The sequence below is a fragment of the Pristis pectinata genome, chromosome 24 (genome assembly GCF_009764475.1).
Source record: "Pristis pectinata isolate sPriPec2 chromosome 24, sPriPec2.1.pri, whole genome shotgun sequence".
NCBI lineage: Eukaryota > Metazoa > Chordata > Chondrichthyes > Rhinopristiformes > Pristidae > Pristis > Pristis pectinata.
In genome coordinates, this window is record NC_067428.1 from 14,976,129 (window position 1) to 14,999,803 (window position 23,675).

At 41.0% G+C, this 23,675-nt stretch overlaps 2 protein-coding genes across 2 annotated transcripts in view; one reads left to right on the forward strand and one right to left on the reverse strand.

Annotated features, from left to right (window-relative positions):
- mllt1a (MLLT1 super elongation complex subunit a) overlaps positions 1 to 16,059 on the forward strand; it is an 83,854-nt gene extending 67,795 nt beyond the window's left edge. Inside the window, exons 9-12 of the mRNA XM_052037541.1 lie at positions 2,969 to 3,071; positions 6,941 to 7,012; positions 9,909 to 9,980; positions 12,143 to 16,059. Of these exons, the coding sequence (XP_051893501.1) occupies positions 2,969 to 3,071; positions 6,941 to 7,012; positions 9,909 to 9,980; positions 12,143 to 12,271 (376 nt within the window). The 3' untranslated portion in view covers positions 12,272 to 16,059. The remainder of the gene's footprint in view (positions 1 to 2,968; positions 3,072 to 6,940; positions 7,013 to 9,908; positions 9,981 to 12,142) is intronic.
- Positions 16,060 to 16,187: 128 nt separating this feature from the next.
- acsbg2 (acyl-CoA synthetase bubblegum family member 2) overlaps positions 16,188 to 23,675 on the reverse strand; it is a 50,499-nt gene continuing 43,011 nt past the window's right edge. The window contains exons 12-14 of the mRNA XM_052037540.1: positions 22,381 to 22,520; positions 19,633 to 19,879; positions 16,188 to 19,077 (exon numbers count right to left, since the gene is read on the reverse strand). Of these exons, the coding sequence (XP_051893500.1) occupies positions 18,959 to 19,077; positions 19,633 to 19,879; positions 22,381 to 22,520 (506 nt within the window). The 3' untranslated portion in view covers positions 16,188 to 18,958. The remainder of the gene's footprint in view (positions 19,078 to 19,632; positions 19,880 to 22,380; positions 22,521 to 23,675) is intronic.

Below are 23,675 nucleotides of genomic sequence, written 5' to 3' on the forward strand. Positions count from 1 at the left end.
ACTTACTTACTTACTTACTGACTTACTTACTTACTTACTTACTGACTTACTTACTTACAGTGTGGTAACAGGCCCTTCCGGCCCAACGAGTCCACGCCGCCCATTTTAAACCCAAATTAACCTACCCGTACATCTTTGGAAAGTGGGAAGAAACCGGAGCACCCGGAGGAAACCCACACAGACACGGGAGAACGCACAAACTCCTTACAGACAGCGACGGGAATTGAACCCCGATCACTGGCACTGTAATAGCGTCGCGCTAACCGCTACGCTACTGTGCCGCCAGTCTGATCCAAGGCTGTTACAGATGTTGTAGCCTTCTGCATTCACAGCTTTTTTAGTGGCTGTTCTTTCAAGAACGCTTGAACATGCAGGAGAATATTGTTCAGCTGTGGGAGAACGGAGGGCAGTTGTCAGAAGGAGGTTTCCATATACGTATTTGAGCTGCCCCATGAGATTTCTTTGGGTCTGGATTAATTGTAGAAGGCTTACAGAGCTAGTCTTATCTCAGCTGTCTACTGCTATGCCTCTACCTCTGGTGGATCCTACAGATTGAATGGTACGTACCAAGGGGGTGATGATGGAGGAGTCTGAGATATCGGAGGTAAGGTGTGTTCCTGAGAGGGCAACTATGTTAGGGTGATGTTTGTTGGGGCTGCTCTCCCAATTTTGGCACCTGTCCAACAATTAGCCAGATGGACTTTGCAGTCCTCTGGGCTGAATGTGCCTTTGTCTCGGTTGATCTAATGATCAGAGTGCCATTGGGTGGTCCATCTGGTTTTATGAAAGACCACAAAAAGCACTGGAGAAACTCAGCAGGTCAGGCAACATCTATGGAGGGAAATGGGCAGTCGACGTTTCGAGTCGAGACCCTTCATCTGGACCCTGACCCGCTAAGTTCCTCCAGCGCTTTTTGTGTTGCTCCAGATTCCAGCATCTGCGGTCTCTTGTGTCTCCATCTGGTTTTATTATGTTCCAATGTAGCTATGTACTACAGCTCACGTCACAGATTGTTCAGATTGACAAAAGGCCCTCAGTGAACCAAATGGGTCTATGCAACAATCCGGTAGTTTTATAATCAACTTGACTGAAACTATCGTTTGTTTCCAGATTTATTAATTTAAATTGCCCAGCTGCCTTGATAAGATCGAACTCTGGATTACTGGTCCAGCAACATCGCCACTGCTCCTCTGTAGCTTGTGGAAAGGAACATGGGTTCTGCTATCCTTGTGTGACACATGTTTCCTCATTTCCCTCCTGAATAGCCCAGCTCTGTTGTTAGAATTATGACCTAATGTACCCTCCTCCCTAGCAGAGGAACTGCTTTCATTACATTCCACATTAATGAATGTTTTTTTTTAAATTCCTTAAACATTTTTGAACTAAAAAACATCACAAAACTCAACATCACTGTGCTTATTGACTCTTTCTCCCCCCCTGCAGTCTTGTTTCAGCTCTTTCTAGGGAGGAGCAGTTTATATGGGTTATTTACCGAACCAAATAAATGCTGTGTTCTTTTGAAATCCAGCATTGATTATAAATATAATTCTAGTGTAAAATTCAAAATAAATCGTTGATGGTGATGATAAAGGCTAGAAATTCTGTTTTGCTATCCTGACAAAATTAGGGTTGCAGTAGTTCAGGCAGAGGGTGTGCAACATCGAAGTTTGTGATATAAGTTCTGCTATTGTGAATATGTTCTGATTCCTGGAACTGAGAGCTTGACCTGCAGTATATCTGCAGCTATGGAATACAAATTTGATGGAACTGCAACAATTTAAGGACCTTGAATGAAAAGGTTGTGATGGTAGCAGAAAGGTGGAGGCACAGTGAAGATGTACCATTAACAGTTCCTTTTTCAGTAAATAGTGTCTAGCAAGAAGAATGGACAGTTTTGGAGCATATAGTCAAGTGCCTTGAAATTCTAGTACATTCTAGGGTGTGCTAGATGAGGGTAGGAGAAGGACACCAAAGACTGATTTAGTTATTGAGGCTTGAGCGGTGCCAAGGAGGTGGTGGTAATGTCAGTGGCTGAATCACCAAGGATGAAAGTAAGCTGGCTTAACAGGTGGGGGGTCCCAGTCTAAGCTGTGATACTCAGGTGGATCTGAGTCAACATGGTCCAGGCTACCCTTCAAAGTTCTAAGTGAAGTTTTGCAAGAGCAGTGAATGGCATCATGTGTGTCTTTGCTGCGGAAATCACATCAGAGTCCAAAGGTAAATTGCCCCAAAGCAACCTGGTATCATTTCTGGATACCGCAACATGTCTTTGTTGCATCTTACTTCAGATAAAATTGATTTTCAATTGCACAAAACTGAATAAAACTACTTTACAATTGAATTTCTGGGCAATAGTTCAGTTACTTTATGAATCTTCCAGATAAACAGGGTGGTTTTGATTTTAATTTTCTATAATCCTTCATAGCATTTCATTTAAGTGAGTCAGTTTTTGGCAGTGAAACAGTCCTTTGGACCTTCATTAGATTGCCAGAACTCGCTGTTCTGACACACTGCTTGAATCCACAGTCTTCTGAGCCAGGGCCAGTTTATTGAACCACAGAAGAAAAGATCAGTGGTGTGAAGAAAGATAGTAAGATGTTAAAATTTGCTGTGTGACGATCCACGAGCAGCGCCTACAGAGGCAAGCACATCATAATGGAAAAGTAAATAATCACAGTCATTGCCTTGGTCGTACCGTTATTGCTTGGAAGTTTTACAGACAAATGATTTGCCAAAGTGTTCAAGAGTAAATATCAGAAGTGCACAATTTAGCTGTTCACTCATTAAGATGGTGCTTTAATCTTTCGCGAATATGAAATTTTGTGTCTTTCCTCTTGTTCTAAGTATTGCTGCTGCATTTCTTCTTCCAAGAGTATAAATGGAGTTGGTCTGAAGAGCTCTGGATGATATTCTAAGATGTCAGGGCATTGTTTTACATGTGTAAGAGTACTGTGTTTCTTGTTTTCAGGTTGAGTTTAAGTGATGACAGTGGAAGTGAAAGCAGCGAGAATTCCAATGTCAACACCCTAGACCAGCCTTCAATTCAAAAACACATAGCTACCAGCAACAAGGTATGTATTGAGATGGCTGGTATCCGTGCTGCGGTTATAAATGTCAGCATCCAAACTCTGGCCAAAATACCTAATTTTGAAGTGGGATGCTGAAACCTTTAATATAAACTGTTACTCCTTGTGCTTTTGAGCTCCTCCAAAGACACAAGAGATTCTTCAGATGCTGGAATCTGGACCAACACACACAAAATGCTGGAGGAACTCAGCAGGTCAGGCAGCATCTATGGAAGGAAGTAAACAGTCAACGAATTCGGTTGAGGCCCTTCATCAGGACTGGAAAGGAAGAGGGCAGAAGCCAGCCCATCTGTTCCCCACCTCCCTCCCTTTATTCCATGGTCCACTGCCCTCTGCTACTGGATTCCTTCTTCTTCAGCCCTTTGCCTCTTCTACCTATCAGCTTCTTGCATCTCCCCCCTCCCCCATCCACCTACCTTCCCCCTCTCACCTGGACTCACCTATCACCTGCCAGCCTGTGCTCCTCCCCATACCCCGACCTTCTTATTCTGCCCTCTTTCTAGTCCTGATGAAGGGTCTCAGCACGAAACGTCGGCTGTTTACTTCCGTCCATAGATGCTGCCTGACCTGCTGAGTTCCTCCAGTGCTTTGTGTTTGGAGCTCCTCCAAAGGCTGTCTGTCTGTAGGTTTAAGGATTAGCAGAGATCAGACACAACAGAAAGAGAGACAAACTTTCCTGAAGGACTCGCACATGCCTCTAAGCAGCCAGATGCTCGTTCTAGCTGAGTGGGTCATGTGTAAATGGGATTTAATAGAATGATATCTCTATAGTCAGTTTGCTCAGTGACATTGTGCTGTACACTCACATCTGTAGATTCATAATTCTACCACTAGGTGGCGGTTCATGCCCTAGAAGCTGCAGATTCCAAATGTGAGGGATAGTATTGTGAATGTGCTTGGCCAGACTTTACATAATGAGGCCACAGGCCTTTCCCTAGTAATTATTTAACATTGGAGACTTGAAAGCTCTGTGTATATTTGGGCTGCTTATGGTCTGATAGCAGTGGATGGGTGTGAGAATTGGCGTTGGTCTCTGTATTGTTGGCTGTCCAATGATCAGATCAGGTTTATTATCACTGACATATGTCGTGAAATTTGTTGTTTTGCGGCAGCAGTACAGTGCAGGACATAAAGACATAGAAGTTACTGTAAGTTAAAAAAATAAATAAATAGTGCAAAAGAGGAGTAATGAGGTAGTGTTCATGGACCATTCAGAAATCTGATGGCAGAGGGGAAGAAGCTATTCCTGAAATGTTGAGTGTGGGTCTTCAGGCTCCTGTACCTCTTCCCCGGTGGTAATAATGTAAAGAGGGCATGTCCCGGGTGGTGAGGGTCCTTAGTGATGGATGCTGCCTTGACGCACCGCCTTTGAAGATGTCCTCGATGGTGGGGAGGGTTGTGCCCGTGATGGAGCTGGCTGAGTCTACAACCCTCTGCAGCCTCTTTCGATCCTACACATTGGAGCCACCATACCAGGCGGTGACGCAACCAGTCAGAATGCTTTCCACCGTACAATTGTAGAAATGATGTACACCTATAGAAATTTCAATTATAATTTCAATGAAAAGATATTGTTAATATCAATGATGATATTAACAATGTCTTATTTCTTTCCCTGCACATTGTCTATATCGTGGAGAAACCCCTGTATTCCAATCAGCTCTAATTCTTTACTTCACAATCTGCTGGGTTTTTCTGTTTGTCCATAGCTTGTTGTATGAAGCCCTAGAGAACCTTGGCTTTATAAATCGAGACTTGGAGGACAATAAGGTACAAAAGCAAGGATCTTATCTACACCCCATTGTTGGACACCACACTTGAGGGAGGAGGGTACAAAAGACATTTTCTCAAATAGTTTCAAGGGATGAGGAACTGCAGTTAAGTGAAGATGGGGTTGATTTTCTCAGAGAAGTTCAAGTTTATTGTTGTCATTGTCATTGTTGTACATACACAGGGTATAAATGCCATGAAAATTAGCTTCTTTTGCAGCAGCAGCACAGTGCATTACAAGACGAGGACAAACATAAGTTAACATAAATTTAAATTAACATAAATTATTCATAACTTACGCATTTACAAAATGAACAACAAAATAATCATAATAACAGCAATACAAGATTGAGAGAGAGAGAGAAAAAAAAGTCCGAGGTATGTGAAGGGATTTGATACAAGTTTTCAAAGCTCATGGGTTGCCTTGATAGAATAAATGAAAAGCTTTTCAGAGGCATGATGGTTAAACAGAGGGTGTAAGGAGAAGATTTTTTAACAAGCGAGTGTTTTGGGTCTGGAATGTGCTGTCTGGAAGGGTGATGAAAACAAATTTGATAATAACTTTCATAAGAAAATTGCCCAACTACTTAAAGGGGGAATTATTTACAGAGGTGCAGGGAAAGAATAGAAGAGGGAATAATAGGATAAGTTCCTCAAAAGAACTGATGTAGAGATTACGGCAGAGTACCCTATGCAGTGACATTCTGTGATTCTGTGTTATCAAAAAATAAATTAAAAAATGAATTTATAATGGTGGACAGAACTATATGTTTGTATCTTGCATATTATCTCCATCCTCTCACCTTATTTTGCAGGAAGTTTAGACTTGGTTTTAACTCCCCTTGAGCAATGTCACAGTACTGAATACTGTTTATCAGGCACACTCTGTTGGAACCACTCCTGATGGGACTTTCAGTAACCACCCTGTCATCAAACATTATAACAGTGATAACATTTGTGAAGCACTTTCGTCCTGGGAGCATGAAAACTGCTGAATATATGCAAGCCATTTTCTAAACTTCAAGGAGAATTTGAACTTAACATCTCCACCAGTCTGTTTTGGTTCCATTGCAGCAGGTTGCTCCCTACACAAGCATCCTTGATCCTAGCAAAGATGAGTTCTAGGATTGAAGGTCCAACCCCATTGTTTTAACTCATTGACAGTTTAATTCGGGGGGAGTTTTCCCTCTGGACAGAATTGACTCCATCTGAGGATTCCTGTTGACCGTATCCCCACAGAATGCCTGATTGTCAGTAAGTGTCTGCCACTGCAGGAGAAGGAAATGACATGGGGGATGCTTGTTACGGCAATAAAAGATGGGCTGGAGGGTAGAATATCGAAAAATATTAATTGCCTGAAGAAGATTTTGAAGTGTCCATGAATGAGCCCTGCAGCCATGGACCAGGCAGTCCGAAAGGTGTAGAGAGGGCAAAGGGTGAGGTTAGTCCGTCTGCATTGAGCGGACATCCTGTCAAAGCAGTACCTCAGCTGCCTGCTTCCAATGGGTCTTCTGCCATGAGAAGTGTGAAGGTGTGTAATAGAGAGAATTGTCCAGAGTCTGAAGCTCTGCAGCTTCACCATTGTCCACATGAGGTGGGACTGATTATAAGCAAGCGGTTGTCAATATGTAGACTGAGGGGAAGTGGATAACGTAAGAGGCTTGATTTTGGCTCAAGCCTTCTCTGCCTCACTTTTGTTTATCAGAACAATAATTTGGCGGAAAATTCTCCCCTTGATTCCTTGAACTTCGAGTTCCACACTGGAATGAACCAATGGTCCTGAGTGTATTACTAGCTGAGGAGAGCCAGCAAAGGCCAGTCTCATCCCAATAGGCTGTTGAGGAGTATCAGTGTTTGTGAATCAATTGCCCTCTCTGCTCTGAAATGCTGGATTACATGGTGCTCAAAAAGGAAATTGGAAATATTTGTAAAGCTTTGAGGAAGTGAGAAGCAAACTGTGTATCTTAAGCACTAAGTATTTCTGAAATAAGAGAATGTTGTGCCTCTATATGGGCACTGCAGGAAGGGAGACCCGTTAAAGCTACTAGTTGATTTCTGAATAATTGTATTCATCTCTGTTACAGACATCTGGCAGAAAAAGTCCTGAAAACTGTGAAAAACCGGACAAATTATTTAAAAAAGGATTGCAAGACAAGGTAAATAGCTTCAAATTATTAAAGAACCACAATACAGACAAATAGAGACAAAATCATAGTTGTTGCTTTGTATAAAATATATTAATATTTTTACTTATTTTTATTCCACTACTTTTATTTGTTTTTTGAATGCAATGACAAAGTACCTACTTTCATAGAACATAGAACATTACAGCACAGTACAGGCCCTTCAGCCCACAGTGTTGTACCGACATTTTATTCTGCTCTAGGATCTATTTAACCCTTCCCTCCCACATAGTCCTCCATTTCTCTATAATTCATGTGTCTAAGAGTCTCTTAAATGTCCCTTATGCATCTGCCCCCACAACCTCTGCCGGCAGTGCATTCCATGCACCCACCACTCTCTGTGTAAAAAGAAACTTACCCCTGACATCCCCCTTATATCTTCCTCCAATCACCTTAAAATTATGCCCCCTCGTGTTACACATTGTCACCTGGGAAAAAGTCTCTGACTGTCCACTCGATCTATGCCTCTTATCATCTTGTACACCTCTATCAAGTCACCTCTTATCCTCCTTCTCTCCAAAGAGAAAAGCCCGAGCTCACTCAACCTATCCTCATAAGACATGCTCTCCAATCCAGGCAACATCCTGGTAAATCTCCTCTGCACCCTCTCTAAAGCTTCCACATCCTTCCTATAATGAGGCGACCAGAACTGAACACAATAATCTCTATGATTTTTAGTAATATTTTACTTAAAGAAATATCTTCCATGTATGAAAAAAATAACAAACCCTTATGTAGTGATTTACAAGAATGAAACCAACTTCTGAGTAGCAGGATGAAAATCCTTGGAAATCCATTTCACACTGTTGCTGGAGAGAGTATTATCTTCCACCACACTTATACCTATGAGAGCTCTCTTGTACTATAGATATGGCCCAGGGCAGGAACATTGTGGACAGATGCTACCTTATTAAAACAGCTCTCCTTATTTGTGAGACCCAACAATATACACCATCTGTGTAAACTGTGCAAATCACATGGTGTCCTGACAAAGTGTTATTTTTTGGTTCTTTCTCCAATAACATTCTTATTTTGGTTTTGGCTGTTGCCATTACAATATATGGTGAAGATATAAATTTCCTCAGGATTACCAGGTGCCTGAAGTATTATGAATGAGGAAGCTAAGCTGAGTTCATGAAGGAGCAACAAATCTGAGTGCAGTGATGTGCAAGGCTCTTTTTTGCACAGCGATACCCCACAGTATAGTTGTAAAGCACTTTGCACAAGACTAGACATAACAGCTTCACAAGGAAGACTGCCTTGGAGTTGCATTATCTGCTACACTTATTAATAATGGCATCTGGACTAAGGGCAGCTCTTTCCATTGCATTAGCATGGTAAAACATCCCATGCTTTATAGAAGTGGAAGTTTAAAAATCATCATCGGATCTTATGGAGGAGTGGAAGGTAGAGAAGACCAAGGGTTTACAGTGGCATGAAGTATCTTTCCTACCATGTCCTTCTAAGCTGCTGTAGGAGAGTCCTATCCTGACACAGCATTTCCCAGGGACACATTCTGTACACTGGCGGTCTTAGAGTGGACAGGGCAGTGCTTTCACTCAAGAAAGAAGTCATCAGCTTGACAGAACATGGCATTTTCTAGGTTTTTGTATAGTGGGAAATTTTCCTCAAATGTAAGGCACAAAAATATAATCGATGTCCTCATTTGGAAAAAAAAGCACAGTTTACAGAAGTAGAAGGAGGAAGAAATATATCTTCGGTTACCAGTACTAAGATTGTGTGAGGTTATCAACTGCCCGTTTTTCTCACTTTTGCACCCTTGGCTCGGTTGACTGAAGAATTTGGATGTGTGAGAGGTGACGACAGCCAACCATCAACATTCTTAGTGCTGGAGACCAAAAACAAATCTCTCTCCCAAGGTATTTGCATTCATAGAGAGAGTATGCACCTCATACAGGTGCAATCATGATGTCTTCATTATAGAGCAGGTCATGGTAAATGCATCATTTGAAGAAAAATAAATGAGTATTCCCTTGGAAGATGACAGTTAACCTCAGCAGCTTGAGCTAAAAGGCCCTCATGAACACCACTGCCCAGGAACTGATTTGAATGTTTATTTTTGCCCTGGGGCACTGCCTCCACCTGCAAGAAAATTGTACAGTGAAAGAATGTGTGCAGAATGAAAATGTCTGTGTGCAGGACTAAAGCTGTCCGGATGCTGCAAGGAATTCTGAAATTAGATCTTGGCCTTACTAGCTGGGTCCCACAACAAAGTAGCACCAACGTTTATTTTGTCTGCCTGATATTGGAAAAGTCTTCATTTAAAGGATTGGGCTGTGTATGTGAAGTTTTGCTGGATGCCTTTAGTCCAAGAATGTCTATTCTAACCTCTGCTGTAGGATCTGCAACCCATTAGTGTCAGTGGGAACAATTGAGCCCGTTGATTGTGCTGTTGTGAGCTTTTCTTTGCTGTCACCACCACAGCTTTCTCATTCAAGTCAGTTGCAGACCCTCAGACACTCTTGTCAGATTTTACATCACCCTGCTAAGTGTATCTTGGGCAAAGTACCTGGTCAGACACTAATCCCAGTAGTGCGTTAAGATAAGATTTCTTTATTAGTCACATGTACATCGAAACACACAGTGAAATGCATCTTTTGTGTAGAGTGTTCTGGGGGCAGCCCACACTTCCTGCACCAACATAGCATGCCCACAACTTCCTAACCCATACGTCTTTGGAATGTGGGAGGAAACCGGAGCACCCGGAGGAAACCCACAGTGCTGCTGAACCCAGTTTTTGTCATCTTTAGGGTATAAACCTAACTGCATCAAAGCAGAAGGGGAAAATTGAGTTCCTGCAGTTCAGTGCAAAACATTAAAACTCTAATATTAATTTTCCTTTCCGCAGTCATATACAGAGGAACTGGTGGAACTTCACCGCAGGTTGATGGCACTACGAGAACGCAATGTGTTGCAGCAGGTAAATTATAAATGCGTGTAGACATTTTGTTTTTGTTGATGGTACTGCCCCTCTTGAGTATCATGTGTAGAAATTGGATTTCACCTTTATGTAATGTGTTAAATGGCACTGCCTGTAGCAACAATAACCAGCAAGAAATAATGACATTTGGGGAAAAAGCATGAGACCAAATCATTAGTGTTTCTCCCCAGATCCACACACTAACATTTCGGGAGTAGTGTGCTGGTCTTGCAGTAGCCATACCCTCCTTCCATGGGGGCCACAGTTAGCTGTTTCTCTCTTCACAGATGTGCTGCCTGTCTTAAGCATCTCCAACATTATATGTTTTTATTTCATTGTGGAAAGAGAAACAAGAGTCAACGTTTCTGATCGGAGACCTTTCGTCTGTTTCCAGCATTTTCTGTTTTTATTATCACTGCTTCTTCAACTCTGGGTGATTCCTCAGCCGTTCACTCACCCGTGGCCATCACCTTTTCAGTCAACATGTCCCCGTCCTCTGGGCCTATCTATCTTCCCACTTCCCTACCTTTAACGGGATTGTAAAAGCAATACTCACATATTCTTTTCTTTATCCACACTCTGATTTTAATTATCTGAAAACAACTCCATGAAAGGTCAGTTTAAAGAAAATGTACCTCCGCCTAATTTGAGTGACGCACTTGCTGTGAGTTCGTGATCTTTAAGTAAGTGAACTGATTGCGTACAATGTTGATCCTCTAAGTGAATACCACAAGGTTCCCACCTATCAGGATCAGCCAAGGTGCCACTTAATATCTGTTGGCCTCAGTCTGGTGCTCTGCACACACCCATTGTCCTCCTCTTATTCACTGACTGGTTTTGGCAGTCTCTAACCCCCAGCTCCAGGAACCACTGACCCATCCCATCCCACGGCTGGAATCCAGCAAAAGGGTTTATTATAATTTTGCTAATGTCATTTTGAAAGACATATAGAGCAGGGATTAATTTATGAGTCTGTATCTTGCATAAGGGAGACACCATTGGAGAGAGTTGAGATTAGGAGGAGGTTTTACAGAGCACAATATGTGGGTGAGGTGACACCTGAGAAACAGGAGCAGGAGGAGGCCATTCAGCCCCTAAAGACTGTTCTGTCATTCAGCAGGATTGTAGCTGGTCTGATCTTGGGCTCAACTGCCCTTAAACCTTGACTCCCCTAACTCATTCTGTCTCAGCCTTGAATTATTCAATGATTCAGTCTCCTTGGCTCTCTGTGGTAGATAATTCTAAGTAACCATGATTCCTGGAGAAAAGGGATTCCTCCTCAAGTCAAGTTGAGTTTATTGTCATGTGCACAAGTACAGTGAGGTACTGGTGCAATGAAAAACCCACTTGCAGCAGCATCACAGGCACATAGATTCAGACAACACACAGAACATAAATTATACAAAACAGCAAAAAGACTGTACAAACCAAGACATTAGTGTAAAAACACACAGACAAGTCCATGGTAGTGCAAGAGGTGCTGAGGTAGGATTAGGGTTGTGCAGGTCGATTCAAGAACCTGGTGGTGTGGGATTTCAGACTCCTCTACCTCCAGTCTGACGGTAACAGTGAGAGGAGGGCATGACCCAGATGGTGGGGATCTTTGATGATAGATGCTGCCTTCTTGAGGCAGCGCCTCATGTAGATGCTGTCAGGGGTTGGGGGGGGGGGGGGCGCTGTGCCTGTGATGGACTGGACTGTGCCCACCACTCTCTGCAGTCCCTTGCATTCCTATTGCATTGGAATTGGTGTACCAGGCCAGGATACTTTTACCGTGCTTCTGTAGAAGTTAGTCAGAGTACTTGGTGACCTTTTTTAATCAATTGTATTTAACAATTTAACTTATTTGCACAGAAGGTTTATTAACTTTTTGGACGTTGTTACTCCAGCTACTCTGGAAGATAAATTATGGAGCTGAAGAAGACAAAGCTTATACAATCTATGGTTGAGAAGTGTTAATCTCTCTGGAATGTTACTTTCATTTTCCACAATAAACCAATATTACTGTTCTCCCGAAGTGTGTTACTGAAAGCATCAAAGACTGATTTTGCTATTTTATCGAGTGCTTAGCTTCTCCTATGATGTTTGCAGTGTTGATTAGTATAGAAATTTTAACTTCAATTTCTCTCCCAAGTTTTACACCATCTTTATTTTCTTCACAGATTGTAAACCTTATTGAAGAAACAGGACATTTCAATGTTACAAACACAACTTTTGACTTTGACCTTTTCTCATTGGATGAAACCACCGTCCGTAAGCTACAGAGTTACTTAGAGGCTACAGCAACATGACATGGGCTTTCAAAGCAGACTGTAGTACATTGAAATAAGAATTAAGACATTGGACTGCAATCCCTCTATGATGGAAAGCACAGCCTGTGAGATGAGAAATGGCATTAGTACTGGATATCGAATACTTACCATCTCAAACCTGTGAAGATCAATTTAAAACCTTCACTGCATGGGATTAGGAAAGTCATTGTCAAAGCTTAAGTTTTATTGCCATTTATCAGTTCCCAAAAACATAACCATTCTACTAGGTCAGAGGCAGAATGAATGGAAGACTAGTGAGTGACTTTCTCTTCCAAGAGATAATCACCTTTTCAAGCTATCAGAACACAGAAATGTTTTTAAGAATCATCCGATGGGACTCTTGTTTTAGTCTAGTAAACTTGTGTGAAATTTTACCTGAAGACTATAGAAGTAATGTATATATTCGGAAAAGAACAAATGAGCTACATCTCTGATGTGAAATGAAGAATTCTGTGGTTTCTAATAAAACGCCAAACAACACAATTTTACTGTGGAAATAAAACTCCATGAATTGCCCAGCAGATTACTGAACTTAATATCACTAATGTGGTCTCAGAACCCCATACTGCTCTTACTGCATTGTATATTGTCTAAAGAATATATATTTTTGAACCCTTTGAGTACTGACTATCCTTTCCCACTTTCAAAATGTGCAATTTTTAAAATCTACATTCGTTTTGTACAAATCAATCAACTGATGTATCTTGTAACCAATATTATAAGAGGAGACAAAAAGCAATGGATTTCACATAAGGCCATTCATCCAAACTGCTGTCTGGAAAAGTTCACCCCTTGGCTTCGGCTAAACCATTCTTTTTTGTGTAGTTCCCTGTCACACTCCCTTCCCTATTGTTTGATTTAGTTTGGTCAACAACAGCCTTTTGCAATCCAGATATACACCACCTGCAATTCCTTTTCAATGCTGCTCAATTTTCCCTTGAAGAACAATTAAATATGACTTCTGATTTCTGCTAGCTATCCAAAGCCAAATATATCTAGTTGGGTCTTTTATCCCACTGCACCTTGAGCTTTATCAGTCATTAATCATGGGCTGTAGTAATCCAATTTTATTTCGTCATTCTTATAAAGGCATTGCATTGGCAACTGCCCAGTCCATTAAAGTAACTTTCACATGCAAGGATGGTTGTGAGAAATGTGACTAGATCTTGTCAGGCCAGAATATGTGATTATAAAACAGCAAGCTGAATTCACCTCTAGGTCCTGTTGTTAAATTGTCTTTTTGAAATAGAGGCATCAGGGTAGATTAATGTCCTTTGTAATCCTACTGTATTTGTATAGTGCCTTAACGTACCTGGGTGGTACAGTGGAGCAGCAGGTAGCACTGCTGTCTTGCAACTCCAGTAACCCAGGTTCAATCCTGATCTCTGGTGTTCTCCCCGTCACTGTATGGGTTTCCCCAGTAGCTCAGGTTTCCTCCCACATCCCAAAGATGTTAATTGGCTATGTAAATTACCCCAAGTGGTAGATGGAGAATCAGGGTGGAGTTGACAGCCATTTGAGAGAGAATAGGTGACAGGAAATAAGTGAGGGAACAGGACAGATGAGAACGCTCCGAGAGCTATCATGGACTGAATGGTCTCTTTCCATGTTGTAAGAAAGTGTGAGAAAACCTCCTAAATCACGTTGCATGTTTGTTTACAAAGACAGTGAAACGTAGAGAGATTAGAGCAGGTGTCCCAAAGCTGTGAATGTGGTAGTTTAAATCAGTCTCGTAAATTAGAGAAAGGTTGTGGGAAGGAGTTTTGGAGTTTCGGACTTTAGTCGCTGACGGTGGAGTAATTAAATACAAGAATGTGCAAGAGGCTGGAGTTGGAGAAGCCCAGCTGTCTTGGCAGGTTGCAGGGCTGGAGGTCAGAGATAGGCTGAGGAAAGACCTGGGGGGGGGGGGGGGGGAGGTGGACCTGAACAAAAGTGATGCGTTGCTTAACTGGGAACTGATGTAGGCCAGCAGAGGAAGGGTAAAAAGGCAAGAGCAGGGTTTTGGATGAGCTTCAGTTTTCAGAGGATGGAAAATGGGAAGCTGGCTTGGAGTATGGTGGAATCGTCAAGTCTGAATGTAACAAGAGCATGGCTGAGAGTTTGGTCAGTAGACAAGGTAGCAAAGCCAGAGTCAATGTTACGGAGATCAAGATCAGTTGTGTGGTGATGCAGAAATATACTGGGAAGTTCTGCTCAGCTGAGTACAATGCCAATGGAGAGAGAGGGGAAGTAGGTAAGCCCAAGGTATAGAGTTTGTAGCAGGGGCCAAAGGCTTTGGTCTTTCCAATGTTTTGTTGGATGTGCAACAAGCACGTGGAAACTGGTGCTATTTCCAGAGCTGGAAGATAAAGATAGGAAATAGGAGGCCAAGGCTAGATCATAGAGGTAAACTCTTTGAGTGGGGTTGCACGATTCTCTGGCTACCACTGGATGGATAAGAGTTGAACCAGGGGAGAGCTGACAGCAGTGGAGGGATGTGAGAGGAGGAGGATGTAGGACTGCAGACAGGTGCAGGAAGAGGAGGCAGGATAGATTCTCATTCTGACAGGATTCTGGTGCATTGGACCATGTTGGGAGGGAGAAGCTCTGGTCAGCACCAACACCCATCACAACGTTGGTTAAGAGGACAGGTGAAAGGGAAAAAAAAAATCACTGTGTTGGGGAGCTGCAAAGTTGGCTCAATGAGAGAGGTAAGTTTTTCCACTTACTGTATGTGTGCTGTAGGCCTCCCAGTTCAGTATTGCAGGATGTTGTTTTCAGACTGATGAAGGACAGCACTCACGGGAGAATGTGGTCCAAGTTCACCTGGAGTCCTCTAACAACAGAACTGTAGCTGGTGTGATGTGAAACTCACTTTGGAGACTCTGGGTAACTCATAACAGGAAGCGCTGGTCAAATTTTACATCTGGTGTAATTTGATCCAAAAGTTGTAAACACTTAGTCCAAGCTAAATCAATTTTCATGAGTCAGAGGGGTACAGCACAGAAACAGGCCCTTCAGCCCACTGAGTCCACACTAACCATTTAAACTAATCTTATTTTATTCCCCCCATATTCTCATCAACTCCTCTCCTAGATTCTACCACTCATCTTAGGGGCAATTTACAGCAGTCAATTAACCTACCATTCCAAACATCTTTGGGATGTGGAAAGAAACCGGTGGTCATCAGGAGAGCGTGCAAACTCTGCACAGCACCCGAGGTCAGGATTGAACCTGGATCTCTGGTGCTGTGAGTCAGTGGCTCTACTAGCTGCACCATTGTGCACCCCATGGTGCTGGGGTGATTAAACAGTCCCATGAGGCTTAATTTTCAAACAGCAAACCTCTACAGCCGCATGTCAGTGTGTTTCACTGGGGTGATCAGATTTCCTCCTGCAGATTAGCAGGGGGCCTTGCCCTCTTGGTGTAAGCAGTGATGGAGGAGTTGCAATCACCAGTCCAATTCAAAAGTGGATCAAAGCAACACTCCCCTCATCATACGGCATAAACAGACATGCACTGAAACATTTATTATACAGTTGTGTTAAGGTGGATATTTAAGCATATTTATATTGCTTTTCCTTATAGTTTCTGTTTCAATCTGAAGCTATTTATATTTAGTAATACAAAAACTTAGCAACTACAAAATAGGGGATGGGGAGGTTTGTGACATTTTAATACAATGTCACAAAGACCATATCATTTTGGGAATGAAGAAACTTTGAAAGGTTTCTTATTACTATCTTATACCCATAGTTCAATGCTACTTTGAATGTAATTGGTAAAGGCAGTTTTGTTCTGCCTTAAAAAGCTTTATGGTAGCAAATAAATGGTGTTTTAATTTCTCCACCAGGCAAGATAAATCCTACATTGAAAACACTTCACCTGCTACCGACATTATCTCCTGGAAAGCCACTGACTTCACAACTTTATTTGCAACACATTCCATCACGATGCCATGAAATACACAAATGTTCGAATTGTATTGTACAAGTTCATGCAAAATTTACAGTCCGCTGCAGCAATATACTCTCATAATTTATCAAATACAATACCCATATTTACACTGAATACAGTCTAGATGGAGTTAACATTCATGAAAAATAGCAACAATTATACTTCAAAAAACATTCACAAAGTGATAGATTGAAAAAAAAATTAACCTGCTAGCCAAAATATATCTGGGGATATCCTTAAAGTGGTAACGAATGGCCAGTGCTCACTGTACAAAGCTTAGGGGTGGATTTCCTGATACCTCAATGCAGTCGTGCTCTGTTTCAAAACTGGCACAATGCATACATCAGGTGGTACATTTATACAGACACAGACAATGAAAACAAATGGCCTTTGTATTATTTTTCTGTCATAGGGAAACTGGATGTAAAGTGCACATTGCACAACTCAACAAGAAAAGCAATTATTAAAATAATTGTGTAAACTATTCATTCTGGGATCAGTGCCTGTAATTTTTTTTTAAACAGTACATTTTTGTAGCATAATCAAGTTGCTGCCGAAGTATTAAGTCAGTCAAATGTAAACAGCTCAATGGGTCTTTTTTCCTGGTTAATACCTCTACACCTTCACTCTTAAAAATTAAAAACTGGCTGTTATCATTTGCAAAAATTTCAGTGTTGCAAATGAAAACATGTGATAATAAACGTAGAAAATTTGATTCCCAGCGAAACATTTAGGCACTTCTCACTGATGTTTTGACAGAAATTACAAAGGTCTTTGCAGTCTCCACTACAGTCAGCATTAGCTGTTCCACTACAACCTACTCTCATCTCATTTCCTACTATCCCCTCATTCTTTCTGATTCCCGATCCAGTCCCATTTTAAATGGATTTATAGGGTTTGCCTCAATAGGCACCAATGGTAAGCCATTACATACCGTGTTGTCAAAAATCAAATAAGCAGTTAGAAACAGATCAAAAGAATGCAAGGAGCCAGCATAGTAGAGAGCTGTCTCATAAGGCGTTCAGCCTTGGGCCAAAGTTGTTTTTACATTTGGAACCTTGAGAGAAAACAGCCTTGTGATAGAAAATATTACGGCCCCGTGTCTGGCACCCACTCAAGGTCTGATTGCTTCATCTGTAGCATAACCACACATGCAAGGTCTAAACTTCAAAGCTTAAGCAACAACTGAATTCAGCCCATTACTTATGGAAGGGTTTCACAGTGTATAATCTAATAAGCAGTCAATCCAGGAAATACAAGGAAAACAGGCCATTGGTGTAGAGGTAAATGTAGGCAGTTCAGGGCACCTCTGAAGTTACGATATTTCTGGGTCAACTGAAGAGACCAGTGATCACATGTCAAGCTGCAACACCTTGATAGGAATTAATTTCTAAAATGAAGGGTCAGAGCAGAGTGCAAGAGATACACAACAGTGACAGGGAATTTAATTCCACAGTCAGGGGAATGAACAGGCACTTTAAAAAAAACTATAATCCAGAGCTTGAAATCATTTGCTGCTTCCCAGGTGGTTGGCATGAAGGCAAAAAAAAACTGAGCACAAGACAACCAAATCACAGTTAAAAGTCAAGTTAGAACCACAAGTCCTCCGACAGGATTTGGGAAAAATCAACTCCATCAGCTGCCAAGAAGTTTCGACTTTAACTGGTCACTTAAAAAGAAATCAAATGGAAAGATTAGGATGATATTATTATGCAAAGAGTTGCTGGTTGTTGGATCCTGTGGTGCTCAGAGAAACCCATGATGTTTTTTTAATAAATGAGAATACTTGAAAAAGAAAGTGGAGATAATGGAACAAAGGCAGGGTAATGAATCTAAACAGACTGCTCTTTGAAAAAGCTAGCATTTATATAATCATTCAATTATGCTGATGTGCTGTAAAAGTATATGGCTTGATGATTCTACAGTCCTTAAAGCACTGCCATTTTATATGGCTTCTCATGTACAAAAATGAATCATTTGTTTTTCTATTTGGTTTCTCCAATGGGGCTGTACAGCTTTTCTACAAAATGCACATTTAAAACACAAAAATATATTTCATGGCAACTTTACTTTATGAACAATAAATAGCCAAAACAAAGAAATAGTTCATGACAAGCTTAAATAACTTTTTGGGCTGTACAAAAACAACTGGAATAATATTCTTTACAGACATATGGTTATCATAAGTAAAATGGTATAACGTTTCTTTGGAGACTGTAATCGTGTATAATAGAATATCTACCTTTCATTATGGATTTTGGAAACAACATTTTCCTCTGTATCCCAAAACACATCGCTATCAACAGAACGTTTGCTGCCTACCCTTTGAACTTACTACATTTTAAGACAACAGTTCGACTGTTTCCACTGTGAAGCCAAATGTCAAATGTTTTCTCACATGCACTTGTACATTTAAATATGATAACATAACTTTTCAAGCTAGCATGTTTGCAGTACTGAGACAATGGCTGTGCCAAGCTATAACTGCACAAACTCATGTTCTCCATATTATTTGTTTAACCACCCCAATCCCTGGCAAGTACAAATGCAATACAATTAGTTTGCTCATTGTTGTAACATTGATGAAAAATGAGAATGATTTTGGCATTTCCTTCAAATAAAATGAAATTTACAAATAAATGTAAAACATGAACTTAAAATTGCAATAATTAAAAATATAAAACAGTGCACAAATCCAGCTGGTGTTTCACTCTGAAGTAACTGTTGATTCTATTTTCCTGTAAGTGGATTATCTGGAGTGACTGGGGTTATTGCATCCTTATAGAAATCATCGATTTGTTCATTGTACATCTTCAAGACCACAGGTCGCTTCAGTTTCATTGTTGGACCTACGAGTGAAAGGGGACAAGAAGCCAAAAGCAAAATTACCAGAAAGTGGCAGCTACAAATGCAGGTTATTAGGGCCTCAGTTTTAATCATCTTCTCCAACTTTCCTCCTACTAAGTAAATGTCCTTCATCCCAACCTTCAGAAGGAGAAGTATAAACATTTAATGCTGGAAGTGCTCAAGCAGGCAGCATATGTTGACAGAAAATTACCTAATAATTCAGGTCAATGTTCCGTCATTAACAGCCCATTGCTCAGGTATGTTTCTCCCTCCATATATGCTGCCTGATCTGCTGAGTATTCCCTGCATTCTGTTCTTATTTGAGATTTCCAGCAACTGCAGGGTTTTGCATTTGGATTTTAAGAGGAGAAACTTGCTTCCACTGTCTGTCTGGTGGACAGGAAACTTTGGGCATGTGATGCCACAAGAAAGATGCACATTTTGTTCTAAGTCAAAACTACCAGGTTGGCCACTACATCACCTTGTATCATTTGAGTAGACTAGTTTTGAGATGATAACATGACATTACGACTTGCATTGATAGATTCATCCCTTACCCAATTCTCCGCCTGGAATGGAGAAGTCCTTTTCTAAGAGACACCATTTCTGAATTCGTTGAGCATTAGATGAAGCTTTTTCATTCACATGGTTGATACCTTCCTGAATGGCAGCAAATACAGTCGCATCTTTGCTGGCATAGATTTCTGATACCTTTGTGGCTTTGCAACCTATAGTTTGGCAATACTGAATCGCCTCTTCTGTTAGGTCATCCTGTGGCTCTCCTGTTTCACCGTTAACATTGCACTGGAATGAAAAAAAAAAGCAGTTATTCCAGCGTTCAGGTGCAATTCTACAAACTAACCTCATTTGATTCATTGGTGGTATTAAAATTGAAACTTAATCCCACCATTAAATTTTCCACTATTACAAGCTATTATCTTAACACAGGGTGTGAAATCACATCATGATGATTATTCCAAAGAATTAAAAAAAATCATTTAAAAAATCTTTAAGTAAGCCGTGTCATTCAGCGCCATTCCTTCTTCACTAGATTTTACATCCCACGGAATGATCTACACACAATTTTCTCTCAGACCTAACAAGGTTATTAAAGCTGTAATTATAGCTCAATAATTATTACACTTCAAGCAACAGGGTAACATCTTAAGTATTTATTTTAGAGCCAGAGTTGTTCATAAATATGCAATGCTCTCATCAGTTCAGTTGATTCTAATGATTATGTTGAAGGAAAGTCTACAAAACGTCTTTCACTATGGAACAGAAGGGAAGTGCCGACAGCATCTACTGGGTTTCCACTTGAACCAATGTACGTGCGTACTCCAGATACAGCCATCAGCTTCATGCCGCATGGACGGGGAACAGTAACTGTTTTACTATCATTACAATTGCAAATTCTATGCCACCATCACACACTAGTTCCCCAAGCAAAGAAATTAGTCAAGAGTGAGCTTCTTTTAAAATGTTTTGATATCACGTCAATTGTTACAAACCAGCAACAAAAGAAACACACCAAGTCATGTATGTGTTAAAAAACTATTTTATTAATAACTACTTATGATAATAAGAAAAATAAAAGTAAAAATGTTAGATCTTAAACATTAACCCCAAAAACTAAACTAAGTGTGTGTGTGGCAAATTCCCAAACTCCAAGTCCAGGAATAGTTCTCAAAGTTCAGTTCAGCAAGCCGTAAGGTGAAACATGAGCAAAGGCTTTTCCGAAACCACCGTTGACTGAAGAGGAAATGTAGAGAGAAAATAGAGACTCAGCAGTGACTACTCCACCGCTTTGTTCCGAAGCATCTGCCACCCCGAAAGGCATCATAGACGTGGCCGTCCACACAAATACTTGTTTCCTTCTACAGGTTAATGACAAAGTGGACTCCACCGGATTATTCCAAAAATCCATACGTGGATTGTAGTGACCGACACAGTTACTGTTTTTCATCCATCGATACAGAGACCAGCAGGCTGGTGTTTCTCTCTCTTCTCCTCTGACTGACTCTGACAGTCTTCTCCAAAAATGTCACTACGTCCTAATCTCCTGTTGTCGTCATCACGCCACACACACACACACACACACACACACACACACACACACACACACAGAGTGCTCTATCTTAAGGGACATTCACCAATAGTAACCCAGTCTGTAACACCAATTAACTAACTAATCAAACAAAAAAACATTCAAGTTATTAGGTCAGTTCATTTGATCAAACCAGCACTCTTTAAATGAAGGATCTTTGAGCATTATCAAGACGACTTCAAGACCTACACTTGCTCTGAAAGAGTTACAGCACCATTGATTTTTCTGGTAAATCTCTACCCAAAAGTTTGTAATTCCCTTTAGCATTTGTTCTTCTAATTGTTAAAAAAATACTCTGGGAAATTGAGTTTGTACTTTTACATTCTAAATCAACAAATGCTCCTTTAAACACTAACCCTCTGGATCTTAGTAGGTTTTGTTTGTGGGGCTGCTTGTACCACATCTCTTATCTAAATGTGGTCATTAAAAGAAAACTTACAGGGAATATTTAGTTCTTTTTTTAAAAAAGTTAGTGTAAGTATTGCAGTATGGCCAGGATTCCTCAGACAATGAAGATACTCTTTAACAAAAAAAAGTAGACACGATTTTGTTTTCATTGTACTTCATGGGTCATGGATCAACTAGTTAAGAAAACAGAGAAAAGTCCTTTTGCAGATATTCTAGGATCCAGGACACACCTGATCTTTAGTGGTTAGTAGAAAATACATCTAGAAAAGTCTCTACAGTTCGTTGGCCTGCTGCCAAAAACTAAGACTAGTCTTTTCTAGATTAGAACTTCTTTGGGTAGACAAGGACGATCCACAGGCAAGGTACACCTTCACTGGAGTCAAGAGAGGGGAGGTCAGGTGAGATGTGCAAGGTAACCCCAGGATCAGAAGAATAGTGTTTATTATCACCGATGTATGTCATGAAATTTGTTGCAACAGGTGGCATCCCACAGTTTTAATGTGATGTAATGAAAGATGGGCATTGCAATAGATCAGGAAGATATCATTCAAATAAGATTTGGGTATCTCCCTTTAAGTAACTAGACTTTTAATAGTTAACTGAATTAGGTAGAATTAGGAGCGTTCAAAGTGAAACGGTAACTGGGAATTGAAATCAAGAAACAAGTTCAATGTGCTCCCCTCCCTCTTGCCAATTTTTAACTCCTGCATTTTGCCCATTCTCTCACATCGGGATAATTTCTGTGCTAAATAACTATACAGGGATTATTACTCAAGAAAATATTAAATACCTTCAATGTCAATAACATGGACAGGAACTTGCGTTTGTCTCCTATCAGCATAGCGTTGCTGATGATTGGTACACGTTCCTTTACAGCGTCTTCAATGGGAACTGGCGGTATGTTCTCTCCCCCAGCAGTTATAATCAACTCTGTCACAGAGAACACCATAATTAACAAGGGAACAGGAATTCCACAAAGAATGAAGATGGGGCTTGTTTATGCACAGCAACTTTGAAAACCCTACCATGTCTCAAAGCACTCTGCAGCCAACTAAGTACTTTGCTGAATTGTTGTAATATAGCATTGCTTTAGTCAGTTATACAGTCATAGCACAGAAACAGGCCTCTTGGCCCACTGAGTGCACTTGGACCATCAAACACTCATTTACGTTAAGCCAATTTTATTCTCCTGACACTCACATTAATTACCCTCAGTTTCAACCACTCATCTACATTAGGGACAATTTACAATGGCCAATTAACCCATCAACCCACGTCTTTTAATGTGGGACAAAATCAGAGCACCTGGAGGAAAGCTGCACTGTCACAGGGAGAACATGGCTCTGCACCTGGATGAACAGAGTTTGCGAAAGAAATTTCAGCTGGATCAGGAAGTAGTGTGCCCAGCTGCACAAAGCTGGTAGTTGATTCTCTTTCTAGCATTACACGAGGTCAGCTGCATCTGAAAGTACCATCAGAAGACTGACTACCCGCAAGTCCCAGGACTTACAGCAGTTTCACAGTGGCCTCTTCATTGAGTTGTAACCCTCCCACCTACAATCACCGTGCTGCCAGACTTCCACCAATGGACAGAGGGTCAAGTGTTAGACTAAAAGCTGCAGGAAAAGAATTACAAGTAGACCAGATCTTGGTCGGGCAGCAGTTCAAATACAACTTGTGAATCATGCTGTATGCAGTCCCTCGGGCACACCAGCTGACCATCCTGAACCTCTAAGTCAGAGCTTACAGGTATGGGATGACAAACTCCTACTTTCTTAGGAGACAGCTAGAAACTTATTTGGTGGGGGGAGGGCAGGGGTGGATTTCTTTGCCACTGTGCTAATATCTTGCCAAAGTAAGTCACTCTCATCCTTGAGTAAGCTTAGACACAGCATCCACTGATTCAGGAGTACAACCTAAGAAGGATTCTTCCTCATCTCAGTTCTGTCCATTGCTATGAGTTTCCTAATCCTAGGCTCCTTTACTAAGGGAACCATCTATCCTGTTAAACCCTCTTGGAGTGCTTAGAATGCTTTGCTTCAATAAAACCATCTCTCGTTCTTCCAAACTCCAGGGGAGTATAAT